At 37.7% G+C, this 18,934-nt stretch overlaps 1 protein-coding gene across 1 annotated transcript; it reads right to left on the bottom strand.

Annotated features, from left to right (window-relative positions):
• Positions 1-369: 369 nt before the first annotated feature.
• LOC138709955 (serine-rich adhesin for platelets-like) lies at positions 370-12,036 on the bottom strand. The gene is made up of 4 exons (XM_069840638.1): positions 11,651-12,036; positions 10,831-11,371; positions 10,248-10,701; positions 370-5,039 (listed from the first exon to the last, which is right to left on the bottom strand). Exons 1-4 carry the CDS (start codon positions 12,034-12,036, stop codon positions 4,189-4,191), a joined length of 2,232 nt encoding a protein of 743 aa, XP_069696739.1. The 3' UTR covers positions 370-4,188.
• Between the last annotated feature and the right edge of the window lie 6,898 nt (positions 12,037-18,934).

Raw genomic sequence — 18,934 nt, 5'->3', positions numbered from 1 at the left:
GTCGCCATAGTCGAAATTAATAATCATAATCGCAATAGTTGAATTAATCATCGTAATTGCAATAGTTGAATTAATCAACATAATCGCAATAGTTGAATTAATATCATAATTATAATAGTTCAATTAATCATCATAATCGCAATAGTTGAATTAATCATCACAGTCGTCATAGTTGAATTAATAATCATAATCGCAATAGTTGAATTAATCATCGTAATTGCAATAGTTGAATTAATCATTATAATCGCAATAGTTGAATTCATATCATAATTACAATAGTTGAATTAATCTTCATAATCGCAATAGTTGAATTAATCAATATAATCGCAATATTTGAAGTAATATCTTGATAACAATAGTTGAATTAATCATCACAGACGCAAAAGTTGAATTAATCATTATAATCGCAATAGTTGAATTAATCATCATAATTACACTAGCTGAATTAATCATCATAATCAAAGTTCTGAGAAACGAGGAAAGAGTATAATCAATGTCTGACATAACAGTAATAATTAAACTATAATGGTGCACAATGTTATTAATACATTATTTCTTGCTTTTCTTTCACAATAGTTGAATAAATCACCATAATCAGTCCTAAGAAACAAGGAAAGAGTAATCAAAAGATCCGACATAACGATCAAACTATAATCATTAACACAATATTCCTTGCTCCTCTTTCACAACAGTTGAATTAATCACCATAATCACAATAGTTGAATTAATCATCATAATTGCAATAGTTGAATTAATCACCATAATCACAATAGATGAATTATTAATCATAATCACAAGAGATGAATTAATCATCATAGTCGCAATAGTTGAATTAATCATCATAATCACACTAGCTGAATTAATCATCATAATCAAAGTTCTGAGAAACGAGGAAAGAGTATAATCAATGTCTGACATAACAGTAATAATTAAAATATAATGATGGACAATGTTATAAATAAATTATTTCTTGCTGTTCTTTCACAATGGTTGAATTAATCATCATAATCACAATAGTTGAATTAATCATCACAGTCGCAATAGTTGAATTAATCATCATAATCGCAGTAGTTGAGTTAATCATCATAATCGCAATAGTTGAATTAATATCATAATGACAATAATTGAATTAATCATCACAGTCGCAATAGTTGAATTAATCATAATCGCAATAGTTGAATTAATCATCATAATCACAATAGTTGAATTAATCATCATAATCGAAGTTCTGAGAAACGAGGAAAGAGTATAATCAAAGTCTGACATAACTATAATAATTAAACAATAATGATGCACAATGTAATTAACATAATTTCGTGCTGCTCTTTCACAATCATTGAATTAATTATCGGAATCACAATAGTTCAATAAATCACTATAATCAGTCCTAAGAAACAAGGAAAGAGTAATCAAAATATCCGACATAATGATAAAACTATAATTATTAACACAATATTTCTTGCTCCTCTTTCACAATAGTTGAATTAATCATCATCTTCGATGTCTGCTCGTATCTTGAACATCAAGATACAAGCAGACATCGAAGATGTCATGTAGAATGCTTTAGCTAACGGACAACAGAATTGACTTAACAGTTGAAGATCATTGAACTTTTTCACCAATACTGGAAGATGAGTATGATAGCTTATTTCAGATGATGGAATGTTCTGCTTTCTGTAAACAGAAATGTTTGACACCCAGGCTGCGTTGTATGCACATTCTCTCATAGTAATGGTACGAGTATTCTTCTGTCCAATAAAAATCTCAGTTATTGGACGTGTTCCAAATGGCGATTTCTTCTTATAATGAGATTCCATATACGATCCCCACTTGTAGAACATATGTTGACCAGCCTCAACTGCAGTGAATGGACTGGATTTCATTCTCGAGACTTTGATTAGAATCATTGGGTACTTCGATATGAGCATTCTGTTTAATAAAACCCATATCTTTATCGGACTCCATGGCCTCTTTATGGGAAGGTTACCCTTGCAGAGTCAAATCGGTGACACATGTGCACTAAATAATGTAGAAATCTGAAAACAGTATAGTTTTTATTTTTCCCTGCACATGAGTCGCAAAATATTTCAAGATGCTTCACTGGGGTTGAAAGAATGACAAAGCAGAAGTGGTACAGCATAGAAACATCATCATACGTAGGCCTACCTTTCCTTGCCGTGGTTTCACCATATGTGTACGAATACGTCCTAATTTATAAGCTTATAACAATTTAGACAATTTGGAAGTAAATCTCTAAAACACTAAGTATACCATTATGTCTCGTGACCAGAATATTGTACGAAATGGAAATATAAAAATTAGAGATTTATCCTTCGAAGAGGTGGAAAAATTCAAATATCTTGGAGCAACAGTAACAAATATAAATGACTCTCGGGAGGAAATTAAACGCAGGATAAATATGGGACATGCGTGTTATTATTCCGTTGAGAAGCTCTTATCATCCAGTCTGCTGTCCAAAAATCTGAAAGTTAGAATTTATAAAACAGTTATATTACCGGTTCGTCTGTATGGTTGTGAAACTTGGACTCTCACTCTGAGAGAGGAACATAGGTTAAGGGTGCTTAGGAAAATATTTGGGGCTATGCGGGATGAAGTTACAGGAGAATGGAGAAAGTTACACAACGCAGAACTGCAGGCATTGTATTCTTCACCTGACATAATTAGGAACATTAAATCCAGACGTTTGAGATGGGCAGGGCATGTAGCACGTATGGGCGAATCCAGAAATGCATATGGAGTGTTACTTGGGAGACCGGAGGGAAAAAGACATTTAGGGAGGCCGAGACGTAGATGGGAGGATAATATTAAAATGGATTTGAGGGAGGTGGGAAATGATGATAGAGACTGGATTAATCTTGAACAGGATACGGACCGATGGCGGGCTTATGTGAGGGCGGCAATGAACCTTCGGGTTCCTTAAAAGCCATTTGTAAATAAGTAACAATTTAGGCATTTTATACATCTTCTCATAGAATATAGTTTACTCACACAATGTGCATTTAATATGTTTTAACAAATAGATTTTATACATGCTTTTAACCATGTGACTTTGATAAAAATAGGAGCAAAATGTGTTTAGCATAAAATAACCAAGAAGATAATATTATGTAACACTGAAGTTCACTCTTGTTTTAATATACAGTTTTAGCACTAATTAATTATGAAATTATACAGGATGATTCAGTGACTATGTTACAAAATTTTAGGGATGATAGAGGCCATCAATATGAACAACTTTCTTATAGGAATCTATGTCTGGAAACGTTCCGCTTCGTAGTTACAAGCCTAGATCCTAGATATGGTAGTCAGTGTAACCAACTAAAATCGAACTGAGAGGTGTCCTGTTCCTGCAAACGTTGGTGATTATTCATATAGATAGTATAAGTTAGTTGACATAGTAAATGTTATTTTGACCGATTGAACATTGCAAATTTCCTTCCATTACCTTTTGTACTTCCATAAATGAAATGCATATCGGCAAGTTGCAATGTTTAATCAGTCAAAATGTAATTTACGATGCCAACTAACTTATACCATTTTTATGAGAAATCACCAACGTTTACAGGAACAAGTCGTCTGCAACCAAACTTCAAAAGGATAGCCTTCAGTTCCAATTTAGCTGGTTACATTGACTAATGTGTCTTGGTTTTCTTACTACGAAACGAAACGTTTCCGGACATAGGTTCCTATATGAAATTTGTTCATAATTGACTCCTCCATCATTTCTAAAAGTTCGTAACATAGTCAATGAATTACCATGTATGTCTTTATGGTATAATATGGAATGGTATAGCTCCTAAAATATTGTTAAAAATATTCGTATTATTTATTGTATTCACATAATCACCTGAAGATGACCAACGAAATGGCCGAAAACGTTTGTGATTTAAACTAGCTCATGTATCATGAAATGATAGGATGTTAACCTTCAATATACCTGATAAGCTGATGACTGAAATAACGATAAAAATATATTATAAACATAGATTGGAACCAAGGGACGGAGCGTGACATTCTAACATATTTTTAGCACATAAAGAAATAGGCCACCAAACAAAACGAAAGTTTGTAACAGAATTGTTTAGCTGTGAATTAGTAATGAGGAAAACATAGAAACACTCCGAGAGTGATCTATCTGAAAATGGCTCTTAAACATAAAATTTATAACTACTTGCGCCTAAAAAGACTACGAAGCACACGATATACATATCTTACACAGGGGCACCAGCAACTCTTCATTCTTCTCTCCTCACTTTCTTCTTCTTCTTCTTCTTCTTCTTCTTCTGCTGCTGCTGCTGAAAGTTGCTCCAATGATGACGTGGCATGGGAGCTCGCAGAGAAACATAAAATGGCAGGGGCGCTGGCACATCTGGTTTTGGAGGAAAGGGAGCTGGTAGAGCTGGTATGGGAGGCATGAGAGCTCCCAGAGAAACATAAAGTGGCAGGGGCGTTGGCATAGCTGGTTTTGGAGAAAAGGGAGATGGTAGAGCTGGTATGGGAGGCATGAGAGCTCGCAGAGAAACATAAAATGGCAGGGGCGCTGGCACAGTTGAATTCGGAGAAAAGGGAGCTGGTAGAGCTGGTAAGGGAGGCGTGAGAGCTCGCAGGGAAACATAAAATGGCAGGGGCGCTGGTTATGGAGAAAAGGTAGCTGGTATGGGAGGCATGAGAGCTCGAAAGAGAGCTGGAAAAGCTGGTATAGGAGGTATGGGAACTGGCAGAGCTGGTATGGGAGACATGGGAGCTGGCAGAACTGATATGGGAGACATGGGATCTGGCAGAACTGGTAGAGGAGTCATGGGAGTTGGCAGAGCTGGTATGGGAGCTGGCAGAGCTGGTATAGGAGTCATGGGAGCTGGCAGAGCTGGTATAGGAGTCAAGGGAGCTGGCAGAGCTGGTATAGGAGTCAAGGGAGCTGGCAGAGGAACTGGAAAGGGATCTGGCGTGGGGAAGCGTGGGAGGTATGAATGAAGTTCCTAACTTCTCTAGTGACAAGCCATCGAGGATTTTCACCGCTTCTGCAACAAGCAAAATGAACAAGAACTTTAAGCATGTGTCATTATCCGTGAATGGCATATTAATAGGGTGAGAATTCGTATACAACTCCCTATTTTTACTGTCCATTTGCAAATTCATATAACATCATTTGTACAGGTTTTGAACGAATGTAATGAATATTAATTGTACATAGTTTTGCATATTTCAGACTCTCCTGTATATAAAAGTCTATTGAGCTTGCAATGTAGCATATTTTTAGTATTTTGTGGCAAAAAGCCCTAAATTATCATATTTTGTAAAAACAATAATATTCTGTGTTGCAAATCTAATTTTCAGATAAAGCTCAATGTGAAACAGACTTGAATAATTTCAAGAGAAAAATTGTTGCGGTTCCGGGTATCGATCCCGGGAATTTAATATTTTACCTGAAAAACTAGGCTTGCATAATATATACGTTACTGTAGGTACATTAACAGAAAAGCACAATTTCAAGTCGCACAGAGTTTGCGTGCACTCGATGTGGGTCTCTAGGATCTCGTCACCCCATTAGAGTTGTGTGGATATAAGGAGAAAAATTGAGACAGTGTCGGGTGGAGTTCCTGGGTAGTTCAATCGGTAGAGCACTGGTGCGTTCAGCCAGAGATCCCTGGATGGATACCTGGCCCCGGAACAATTTTTCCTTGAAATTATTCAAATTCAATATTCTAAATTGTTTGTCAACACAATATTTTTTTTATCTTAACTGAACTTTATGAACGGAAATTCTTTGCATATGCAGTGTGGTGTGGAGAAACCAAAACAAACACACTCTTTTTGAACCATTGTGCTACTGCACAACAAGAAGCATACCCAAACACCTCTATCTACCTGACTTCATCATTATCATCATCATCATCATCATCCATACAAGTATTAGGTTATGTGGCGTATTACGATCTCATAATAAAGAGGAATTTCTCCTCAGCTCTTTTTGGGACGTCCCAGAGATTTCTTCCCATGGGGTTGATAGTGAAGTATAGCTTTTGGGATGCTGAGGGGATCTCTTACATCGCAAATGGCTCATCCAGTTCTGATATTTCTGTATGAAATCGAGTACTGATTCCAGACTCAGTTCTTCCATTACTTTGTCGTTGCGTTTATGGTCCCATTTGTACTTCATGCTGTTCTTCGCATAAATCTCATTTCATTAGCTGTTATTCTGCTTTCATCCATCCGCCTTAATGTCTATGCCTCATTACCATAACAGAGTACAAGATTTGTTAAAGACCTATTCTAGTGCTTGTCTGTAGCAGGAAAGGTTTCATTATCCTGCTTTTATTTCCAAAGTTTTGGAGTATTTTACAATTTTGCTCATTATATCCAAATCATTATCAAATATCAATTTGCAGCCAAGATAATTATGTAAATTCATTAACTTTTCCCTAAATTTTGCCCTGTAAACATATTTTTTTAGGGGCTGTATTTCCACAGATGGCAGTAACTACTTTTTTCTGTGTTTATTTCAATTTTATATTTTTTGCAATGATATTTAAATTACGTACAGAGTCATTTTCTGTAGATTCTATTAAAACTAGATCAACTGCAAATATCAATGAACCTATTTTTAAATTTCTGTTTATCTGCAACTGACCATGTCGTTTTTGTCTCCATTCCTGAGGAATTTTATTCAGGTGCATTATAAATAGTAGGGAGAGACCGCATTCCTGTTAAGTTCCTGCCATTCTGAGATCCTGTTGTTAATTTTAACTGAAATTAAATTTGACGTACCTGACTTAAATATCCCATAACCTCCTTTTCTCTGTTTCACTTATTCTCAGTTGGCATTTTTTGTGAAGTTTATCTATACGCACTTTAACATCTGTTGTCGTATCACGTGTGTAGAATCTTTGGGTTTATTTTTAAGTCGTGGACTTTTGCTCTGACTCTGTTGTTATTGTCTTATGGCTTATGTTCATGTAACTGATTTACATTGTGTTTCAATTTTTATGATATTAGTGATTAAGGGGGTCATGAATCATAATATGTAAATTTCCAATCCTGCATGTGCCTTCGTGACTGAGGTAAACCTTGAAAAACCCCAATCAGATTGGGAACCTTCCGAATACGAGTCTCAAACACTACCGACTGAGCTAAGTCATTCATGCTGTGTTGCAAGAAAACAGACCTATAAATAATGTATTCCTCCATTAGTTAGTGGACCTATAAGGTTGTGGAGTGTCGGGTTGCAGAAGAGGAATTTAACGGTTCACTTGTTATTGGATCGTTAACCAAGCATCTTTGGATTTCACAAGTGACGCAATAGTACGTGAATGAATAAAAAGTGAACATCGGCTGCTACACTGATTTGAAGCATTCTAACTTTTATTGTTGTCAAAGTTTGCAATAGATATAGACTAATACGAACCAGAAAGCAATCAGGAGCAGAAGTTTTGGCGAGGAAGATAATTATGCCTATTTTTTATTAAAAATAACCCACAAGTGCATTAATGTTACAGAAAATAGAAGACAGCCTACAGAGCACATAACGTCGTCGTTAGACGATGAACTAGAGTCTGTAATAAAGACATAAATAATAATTTTGCTATTAAAAGAATTAATAAATCATTAAATAAATAAATAAGTAAATAAATAAGCAAATAAATAAATGAGAACACATCGAATTACCGTATATGGATGGCTAAGAAGAGATATTTCTATATACAAAAATGTCAATCCTGTTTAACTACATTATTATTATTTAGAGTAACTATATTATTATTGTTCACAAAATTGGACAGTGTATGACTTGTGTACTCGTAATATTTTGTTATCGAATAGAAGATCTTACAAAGCAGAAACATATACAGGGTGTAAAAAAATAACGTTTACAACGTTTCAGGAGTAATAGAGGAGGTAAAAGTAAATATCTTTTGTAAGTGACAAAACTTTGGCTGATGTGCCGTTTATTGTGTAGGCCTACGTAAGTGTTAGTATAATCCATAAAGAACAACACCAATTGTCGTTTTAGAGGTGATGTTCAAACTGTCGTTCATTGAAGGCATTGCACAACTGGTACCTTCGTACTATGGAGTGTCTGCAACGCTCAAAAAGACCAACATTGTCTCTAATAACATATGCAGCTTCAACAACGCGAGCAACTAAGTTTTCTGACGAATCGATCGGTGTCTCATACACAAAACATTTCACGTCCCCCCACAAAAAGAAATCCAGTGGGGTTAGGTCCGGTGATCGAGGTGGCCACGGTATCGGCTTACCCCTGCCAACCCAACGATTGGGGAATGTAGCATTTAGGTGTTTCCTGATACGACGATGAAAGTGTGGAGGGGCACAGTCATGCTGAAACCATATTCGTTCTCTGATGTTCAATGGGATATTTTCTAAAAGTTTTGGTAGGACGTCGGGTAGAAAAACAAAATAATTATCACCATGGAGACTGTTAGGCAATAGACAAGGCCCTACAAGGTGGTCGTGCACAAACAGAACTATACAGTGTGTGTTGTGACGGAAGTCAAGTCATCTATTCCTTCAGGCCATATAGCGGCAAAAGAGCGCATCTGCTAAAGTTTTGTCACTTAAAACAGAAGTTTGTTTTTACCTCCTCTATCATCCCTGAAACGTTGTAAACGTTATTTTAACACCCTGTATAAGAAGTTTGTCTATTTTAAGAAATTAATTTCTAAAATAGTTTTTTTTTATTTACCCGCAAATGTACAGATACGAGGTAGGCCTATCATTTTCTAGCTATCGATATGCAATATTATTTTAATGTCGTGTATATAGGACCTATTATATCCAAAATATCGCATGCCTGAATCTCATACAAGTAACATTATGAGGAATCAAAATATATAATCTACTCGACGTAAGATTGCTGTCTAACGCAGGAATAAATAATATTATTGGAGGGAAATCAAATCTCTAAGTTAGCGAATCCTTTAACGGACCAATAACACTAAAGATATTTGTTGCAAACCAACTTTCGAACTTATTGATCCGTTAGCGGCTAACGAAGGAAAAAATGCGTTCTTGCAACCGACCACTGTATGCTGACGATCTTCAATGCTACATCTCTTCCCGCTTAGACCGAATAAATGACGCTTTGGATAAATTGAACGAAGACATTGACTCGATTGTGACATGGACAAAGAAATTCCATCTTAATATCAATCCTGGAAAGACACAAGCAATTATATTAGGAAACAAACGACAAACCGACGCTGTAAAGCACCTCGACATTTACCCCGTTAAAGTAAGTACAGTACATATCCCTTTCAGTTCTTCAGTAAAAAATCTTGGCATTCACATGGATAATAATCTCAACTGGGGCATTCAAATCTCAGAAACCTGCAGAAAAGTATATTCTATTATCCATGTGCTAAAAAGGATAAATGTTCATCTTCCCTCTTGCTTGATGGGCCAGTTCGAAAGGGAAACAACTCAAAATTTAAACTTTTGAGAAAACTGAAGTTTAAAGCTTCATGTTGCTGTGAAACGTCCAATTTGGAAACTTACAACATATATTAAACATGATTTGAATTTGTATTAAGATCCTCTTATTCTTCACAGCAACATAAAGCTGCTTCAAAATGCAGGATTCTCTAAACTTTAATTTTGAATTGTTTCCCTTTCAAGCTGGGCCGTCGATGTTGTAGGCTATATCTGTTGTGACTGGCTGTACGCATGGTTAAGAAGCAACGATTTAATAATGTGATATGATTATGTTTACTGTCGTTTTAAAAAGCTAGAGACTTAAATGTTAGAATGTTAAATTAATGTTCTTCCTTTCTGTCAACCAAATTTGTTTTATCTTCAAAATTTAAGAACAGGTTCTACGAACTGCGACAAATTTAACAAGTGAATCGGGCGACTGGTGCTAACTGGCTGAATGATACCAATGGATAAATGTTCTGTTCACTACCAATACGAATTCAAGCCTCCTGAACTTGTGCACAGAGTCCGTAGATATCCAGAGAACCGCAATTCTTTGCGCTGGAAATGCCGACAAAAATCAGCCATTTTTATTACAGCGCACGCTATTTCCCATATGCATTTGTATAGGGAATGACTGTAGCCTATATCACAATCAAATATTTTTATTTTAAGGGCCATGGACACTGGCCTAAAATAAGTTTTAGTTTAAATGGTACTACTACTCTGGGATTTCACGGATTCTGTTTCCGCATAGCTGAGAGCGCCACTATAGCTTAGAATTTGAACAGTTACTGTACCTTGGTAGTATCCGTCTACGTCGTACTGGAAGTGATAAAGATAAACTTCTAGCTTCACCAACTTCCTCCTCCCCAGCTCCATGACGTTCTCCTCCCACTCGGCGTACTGGCTGCTCGAAGGCTGGCTGGCAGCGTCCACTATCATCGGCTCATCAGTTGTTAGCTTCACCAACTTCCTCCGCCCCAGCTCCATGTAGCTCTCCTCCCACTCGGCGTACTGGCTGCTCAAAGGCTGGCTGGCAGCGTCTACCATCATCGGCTCATCAGTTGTTAGCTTCACCAACTTCCTCCACCCCAGCTCCATGTCGCTCTCCTCGAACTCGGCGTACTGGCTGCTCGAAGGCTCGCTGTCAGCATCTACCATAATCGGCTCATGAGTTGTTAGCTTCACCAACTTCCTCCGCACCAGCTCCAAGTCGCTCTCCTCGAAATCGGCGTACTGGCTGCTCGAAGGCTGGCTGGCAGCGTCTACCATCATTGGCTCATCAGTTGTTAGCTTCACCAACTTCCTCCGCCCCAGCTCCATGTCGCTCTCCTCGAACTCAGCGTACTGGCTGCTCGAAGGCTGTCTGGCAGCGTCTACCATCATTGGCTCATCAGTTGTTAGCTTCACCAACTTCCTCCGCCCCAGCTCCATGTCGCTCTCCTCGAACTCGACGTACTGGCTGCTTGAAGGCTGGCTGGCAGTGTCTAACATAATCGGTTCATCAGTTGTTAGCTTCACCAACTTCCTCTGCCCCAGCTCCATGTCGCACTCCTCGAACTCGCCATACTGGCTGCTTGAAGGCTGGCTGGCAGCGTCTACCATAATCGACTCATCAGTTGTTAGCTTCACCAACTTCCTCCGCCCCAGCTCCATGTCGCTCTCCTCGAACTCGGCGTACTCGCTGCTTGAAGGCTGGCTGGCAGCGTCTACCATCATTGGCTCATCAGTTGTTAGCTTCACCAACTTCCTCCGCACCAGCTCCATGTCACTCTCCTCGAACTCAGCGTACTGGCTGCTCGAAGGCTGGCTGGCAGCGTCTACCATAATCGGCTCATCAGTTGTTAGCTTCACCAACTTCCTCCGCCCCAGCTCCATGTCACTCTCCTCGAACTCAGCGTACTGGCTGCTCGAAGGCTGGCTGGCAGCGTCTACCATCATTGGCTCATCAGTTGTTAGCTTCACCAACTTCCTCCGCCTCAGCTCCATGTCGCTCTCCTCGAACTCGTCGTACTGGCTGCTCGAAGGCTGGCTGGCAGCGTCTACCATTATCGGCTCATCAGTTGTTAGCTTCACCAACTTCTTCCGTCCCAGCTCCATGTCGCTCTCCTCGAACTCGGCGTACTGGCTGCTCGAAGGCTGGCTGGCAGCGTCTACCATCATCGGCTCATCAGTTGTTAGCTTCACCAACTTCCTCTGCCCCAGCTCCATGTCGCTCTCTTCGAACTCGGCGTACTCGCTGCTCGAAGTCTGGCTGGCAGCGTCTACCATAATCGGCTCATGAGTTATTAGCCCCAGCTCCATGACGCTCTCCTCGAACTCGGCGTACTGGCTGCTCGAAGTCTGGCTGGCAGCATCTACCATCATCAGCTCATCAGTTGTTAGCTTCACCAACTTCCTCCGTCCCAGCTCCATGTCGCTCTCCTCAAACTCGGCGTACTGGCTGCTTGAAGGCTGGCTGGCAGCGTCTACCATCATCGGCTCATCAGTTGTTAGCTTCACCAATTTCCTCCATCCCAGCTCCATGACGCTCTCCTCGAACTTGGCGTACTCGCTGCTCGAAGGCTGGCTGGCAGCGTCTACCATCATCGGCTTATCAGTTGTTAGCTGATTCCTCTCATTGCTTTTCAAGTTTTCCGACTTACCTGGTGGAGTGTTCATATAACACGCTGCAGTCGATCTTCTTGTCGATCTTCTTGTCAATCTTCTCCATATTCTTGTCCATCTTGTTGTCCATCTTCCTTTCTTCTCTCCATTGCGTTTCGTCATGACATGTCCTTCCCCAGTATCCCCCACCCGGACATCCGATTGGGGGGATAGTTTACGTCCGGAGTTTTTTACCAGGGAAAGACTCATCATGCCATTTGTATTAGAAATTATCTTCTTGGGATATATATAAATGCGGAAGCTTCCCATTGCTTTCCGCACACCACTCTCTCTTTCGCATCTTAAAAGATCCCAGGGGGCCCCAGCGTGGAGGTGAGGAGAGTGGATTTGACTAATTAGGCCCTCCGGACTTCACCGAAATTCACCGCAAGGGTTAAATATCAGTTCCATCAGGGTTTTTGACCCGATCGGAGACCGGGAAATCCCAATTAGCCTTTGCCCCCCCTTATTGAGTCTAAATCATTATAAAGATCATTAATGTGAAAAGACCAACTAAGATCCGTCAGTCTGCATAGTGTAGTCGGTATAGCGCTGGCCTTCTGTGCTCGATGTTGTGGGTTCGATCCCGACCTAGGTCGATGGTATTTAAGTGTGTTTAAATGCGACAGGCTCATGTTAGTAGATTTACTGGCATGCAAAAGTACTACTGCAGGACAAAATTCCGGCACACCGGCGATGCTGATATAAGCTCGGCAATCGCGAACGTCGTTAAATAAACCATAATTTTAATACATCTTGATTACACAACTTTCAACACTGTATCACTTCGGAATATGTATTATATGACTTCCTTGTGTTAAATACTGTCGTACCTGGTTCACATGTTTCGACCTATTATGGGTCATTCTCAGTCCTGAGGATGGCCCAAAAAGGTCGAAACATGAAAACCAGGTACGATAGAATTTAACACAAGAAGTCATATAATATATATTCCGAACATAATTTTAAAATTTTCAACTAAGATCCTTATCGAACATGACACCAAGAAAATTAATCTTCAAGGATGATTTAAGATTGAAGTAATGTGATTGAAATAGGCCTACTAGATATGTAAAATTAGCATTATTAATAAAATATAACATGATGTTCTATCTACATTAATAATAAGATTGCTAGAACGACACCATTTTTAAATTCATAAATACCATTAATTAATTTTCAGTTTGTGCAAATGCGAAACAAGAACAAGATGAATTAAATTTCTATGAAGATTAAGCAAACTAACACTTCAGTATTATTAATTTATGCAGTTATAAAAGAAGTTGTAAAACAAATGTTACGTAAAAGTTGTGAGCTGAATATAATTTAGGCCTATTTAAGTAATAACTATAGGATTAATAGAAATTAAAAAAAAAAAAAAAGTTGTAACTTCAATTTTTATATTCGTGTGGAGTGGGGGGCACACATGTAGACATGGGGTAATTTTGATTGCACTATGAAAGCCCCATGATTCTTGGTGTCCCTGATTGAAAATCTGTCTTGTAGAACTCACATTTGACGTGGACGAGAAATTGCGTGTGAAAATTATTTTATGTGCTGTGCACTTATCTTTGGATTGACACTAAGGACAGGTGGCCTACACATTGCGAAACTTATAGGCCTACAATAAGGAATCTCTTTTTTTTTTTTTTTTCCGTATCTATACCTACTCGTATATACGTGGCTGATACTTTTGTACGCAGTTTGTAACACCTGGTGTTGCCTAAGTCCCAAAGGACATAAAACCCTATATGTAAGAACATAGCCTACTGTTTTATCGTCATTAAAATCTACATATTTCCACATTTTCGATCATTCACGCTATCAAAAAATCTCTACACACTAATTTCAAGAATTAAGGAGAATCACTTGTTCAAGATGTTATGAAAATGCAATACATTAACATGAATATTTCTCAAAGCAAAAGCCTTACATTTCTAGAGATAAATAATCTTAAACCTTCAGTTTCCTGCTACTGCAGCGCGGACCAGGAGTGCTGCTGGAGTAATAGTTCGTGCTAATTCAAATACTTGACGTACCGTAAACTGGAGTAAAGAGGATCACATGTGGTAAAGTGGATCATATGTGTATTGTTAGATAAGTCAGCGCCACATGGATCACACATGCAAAGAAAACTATTTTTAGTGGCACTTATAGAAGAAAGGTTTTCTTTTCATGTGTGATCCATGTGGCGCTGCCTTATCTAGGCAATACACATATGATCCAATTTACCACATGTGATCCTCTTTACCCCAGTTTACGGTAATAAAGAAGATGAAAGCCGCTAGGTCTTACCTTGTAGTCCACCATCATTAATTCCGTAGCCAGATGTTCGACTGGGATAATTGAAGGGTCCCACATGGGCTGCATGCCAATGCCTTCCCACTGCATGGGCTCCTGTTGTTCCTACAAAATTTCGGAAATGTGCAATAATAAATTATAAACTTTTCTTCGACGAGGGTGACGTTTTAAGGGCTATAAATGCTGTAATTTGGCTCACTTCAGAACAAATTTAATGTAGGATGTCCCATGATGTAGGTTGACGCAGTGAATTAATCTTATTTCTGAATAAATGGATTCTATGAAACATTAAAGAGTTCACTTTCTCTGAAAATTTTCTCTATTGTAGGTAGATGTCTCTGCAGACCTACAATACTGCAAGAAACTTCGATGATCGAATCAGTGAATTACATGTAGATTTCTGGAATTGTTTTGAAAGTTCTGAGAGACTTGTACAGCCTCCTAAAATTTTCGGAACGCTTGGAATTTAATTTAACACAGCTAGTGATAATCGTTGTAGATGGAGTAGGGAAAGGGACTCGCCTGCTAGGGTTGTGAGTTTGATTACACTTCGTCTCATTGATTATTCTATATATGCATATATTTCTTTCTTTCTACGCTCTCGGAGGCAGTGCCGAAAATGCAGTACACAGTGCAGCTTTCCACATTCTAACTTGGAAAGATAAAATGTATGCACGTTCTTTTTCTTTCCGGCAACTTGTAAGTTTGTTATTTAACGAGGTCACTCAGCATCGACTGAATTGGTGAAATGGAGGTGGTATTAAAGCAAAATGAATCCATGATGAGCTACGGGATTATGTGACCCAAGCAAGTGATCGGACCAAGTGGGCTACAAGCAGTTATGGGAGTCAATATATTTCAGTTTATATCAATGTTGAGGCAGTTTCGATAGTAGGTGCACCAACGAAGAATGATGAGTTCATGTCAATTTAGATGTTATTCGAAGGACCTCTGATCAGTTCGTGGTCACTTGTAAGATGGTTCACGAATGTATTTCCGAATTCTGTTTTCCGAACAATCTTAGTTCCGAATGGTCTTCATTCCGAATGCATTGTTTCTGAAACCAAATATTCTCGATTCCGAAATGGAATTACCTACAATCGTATAAACAATGCTTACTGAATCCATTGCTCTTCGTTACTTAGTAACACAATTCGACATAAATTCTTCCAAACTTTTAAGTACCTAGTAGTTCTGGACGTATAATGCAGGCGATACCAAAAATTATCCTAGGAACCAAAGGGGGAAAGATGCTGTTGTTGAAAGGATATATATATATATATATATATATATATATATTATAAAAACAAACAAAATATTAGAATATATAATCTTAGAGTTTCAAAATGGATTTCGTAAAGGTAGAGCTTGCTCTAACTGCATATTTACAATCAATCAGGTAATAGAAAAACACAGAGAATACAATATACCAACTTATATAGCCTTTATAGATTTTGAAAAGGCATTCGACAAAATTAATTGAAACAAATTATGGAGTATAATGGCCCAGAAAGGTATACCACAACATATTATAACAGTGATAAAAAGCATGTATGTAGAAAATAAAATTGTAATAGTAACAGGTTCAAATAACAGGAAGAATATCATTGCAAAAATAAATAAAGGAGTAAGTCAAGAGTGCCCCCTCTCCCCGCTATTGTTTAACATATTTATTAACAAAGTCGTGAGAACATGGACGGCGGCATTAGATGAACATTTCAAAATTAGTAATACATTCTTAGACACATTATTGTTCCCTGAGGATCAAGTTTTAATCTGTAGCTCAGAAGATAATCTGCAAAGAACGTTATTCAAATTAAATATAATAAGTAAAAATTACTCTTTAAACATATCTCCTAATAAAACAAAAGTGTTTGCATTTAGAGGATCGGAAACAATAAGAGCTAAAATTATATTAGAAGGAAAACCTATTGAACAGGTCAACTGCTTTAATTACCTCGGTTGCAACATATATTTCTGCAATGCTTGGGAAAAATGGCATCAGTCAGTTTCCACAAACATTTTTTATTAGTTTATTGACAATTTACGGAACATCTGCTCGCTTGGGAAAAGAGACGCAAGTATTTCTCCCATTACAATAATTCATACAGAAGAAATCAAATCTACATAAACCAGTGTGAAAACAGTTTTTTTCCTTCTCCTGTAAAATTAACATTTTTTACTTGTGCCACTTTTCCGAGCACTACAGATTTGAAAAACGAAGATTTTACAAATAAAATAAATAAATAAATTCAATTACATATGTGGTACAATAAGAAGATGTTTAACGACTACGCGGAAAGACACCAAACTTAAATTTTACAAAGTGGTAGCACTTTCTATGTTGATGTATGGTGCAGAATTTTCGGTTCTAAATAAGAAAGAAGAACGCAGAATAGAAGCTGCAGAAATGAAATTTTTGAGAGGTGTGGCTGGATATACTTTATGGGATAGGAAAAGAAATGATGATCTTCGAAAAGAGCTCAAAATATTCAAATTAACAGAAAAAATATCTCAGTAGGAACGATTGGATAGAGCATCTAGAACGGATGGAAGATGGCCGCATTCCAAAATCAATTTTAAATTATAAACCGAAAGGTGTAAGCAATGTTGGCCGTGTATTCAATCCTTATTGACAACCAAAATGTTTCCAAAGGCACTTCGAGAAATTCTAATTGAGGAGCGTTTTTTTTTCAAAATGTAGATAGATGCTCTCTACACAGTTTTTCAGTAATTGTGTTTTTTTCTTTACATCTGGAATCATTATTTTTTTCGTACTTTTCACACACAGAAACATTAGTCATATTGAAGACTAAATTAAGGATATTACCAAAATATAATTTATATTTTAATATTTTACTATATAAGTATACTATATAAATATGCCAAAGAAAGCTCCTGAGAAGGATACTAGGCTTATCACTGAGGGACAGAATTTCAAACGAAGTGCTACAAAAGATGTCAGCAATTAAGATCCAGCACTGGAAGCCACCAACACCAAATGGAAGTGGGGAGGCCATGTTGCACGACTTAGAGACGGAAGATGGACGCAAACATTCACACTTTGGGATCCCCGCATTGGCAAGAGATCACGCGGAAGACCAAGAAGAAGATGGGCTGACCTTTTCAGTGAACGTGTAGGAAGCCTCAAGCAGAGCAAGACATAGGGAAGACTGGAAAAACCTAAGAAGACAAGTGAACAGCGACTAAAAGTTTTTTCAAAACTCGATAAATGCTCATTATGAGACTAAGTGCTTGTATTAATTTTAACATATTTTGTTACGGTATTAACGGAGAAATGACTTTAATGAACCAGTAAATAATGTACAATGATTTTACGTAGCATAATAATCAATAATAAACAATTAAGAGTATGTATGCTGAATTATTAATTAAAGAACATATTGTTTAGAGTTATTAAGTTCACATTTGTAGTTTTAACTAAATAAACATGTCATTAAACTGAACTTAAAATTACTGCAGGATATCTTGATATAATTCATTTGCATATGCTGATACTTCAAAATATTTCAGAAGATTGGAGACATCTTTTTTCTTTTCCTTGCTTACCATGTTCTTCGGCATCACTGGAGATTCTTTCACGATTTTCTAGATATCTTGTTTCTTCTTCAGCATTTCTACCTCTATCCTGTCCCCAAAGTATGTACTGCTTATTGATATAGTGACTGTCTTCTGAGATTTTTTGTATGTTTTGATACGTTGGTTAGTCATTTTGAACGGGAGCTTAGAGCGAATAACCATTTGTGATCTGGACTTGAAATGTCTCATTTGCCAGTCTTCATTCAGAATTTTCACAGTTCCATGTTGTTTTAGCACATCATGGTACTGTTTGGGGGACAGAATCGTTTCCAGTTTTCGATAGCATTTTTCTAGCCTACCAAACACCCTGTCTGGAGCCATGTAACTATGTATTCGGATCGGGAAATAATGAACAGTCTAGTTGACGTGCTTGTTTTGCTCTAAGAAGGGAATAAGAGTGGCCATTATAACACTGTTTTTGTTCTCTGACTGGGACATGAGTAAGAGAATAGATGGATAATCTTCGGACTGTCCTTTTGTTGGTTACTTTCCACTTCAGAAAGAAAGGTCTGTAGAGCTGAGGCAACTTGATTGCAACCTCTAGAAGATTCGGTTTCAAGCCAAGTATAGAAATGAACGTCTTCCTTTCTTTGCTCTTGTGAATGTATCATGATACATAGGTTATACAGCCAGATCTATTGGGAGTAAAATACTTCACTTATTCATAACTTGGGTATAGGCTGATTTTATTGCATGTCAAAGCACACTTTGATTACATCTGAAGTACCTTCATCAGAGAATAGAATCGTTTTGCACGTAGTTTGTGCAGTCTATAATTAGCCCGTAGAGTATTATTCTTTTCAGGATCCATTTCTGCCCTAATTTTCATAAGTCCAATCTTGCACGTAGAACATATATCAGTATGTGGAATCTTGAATGATAAATTAAAACAGTGGTAGAAAATGTGTTTATATTTGGAAAGGGAACACACAGTGAG

Source organism: Periplaneta americana, chromosome 12 (assembly GCF_040183065.1).
Source record: "Periplaneta americana isolate PAMFEO1 chromosome 12, P.americana_PAMFEO1_priV1, whole genome shotgun sequence".
Taxonomy (NCBI): domain Eukaryota; kingdom Metazoa; phylum Arthropoda; class Insecta; order Blattodea; family Blattidae; genus Periplaneta; species Periplaneta americana.
This window is presented reverse-complemented; position numbering and strand designations above follow the sequence as displayed.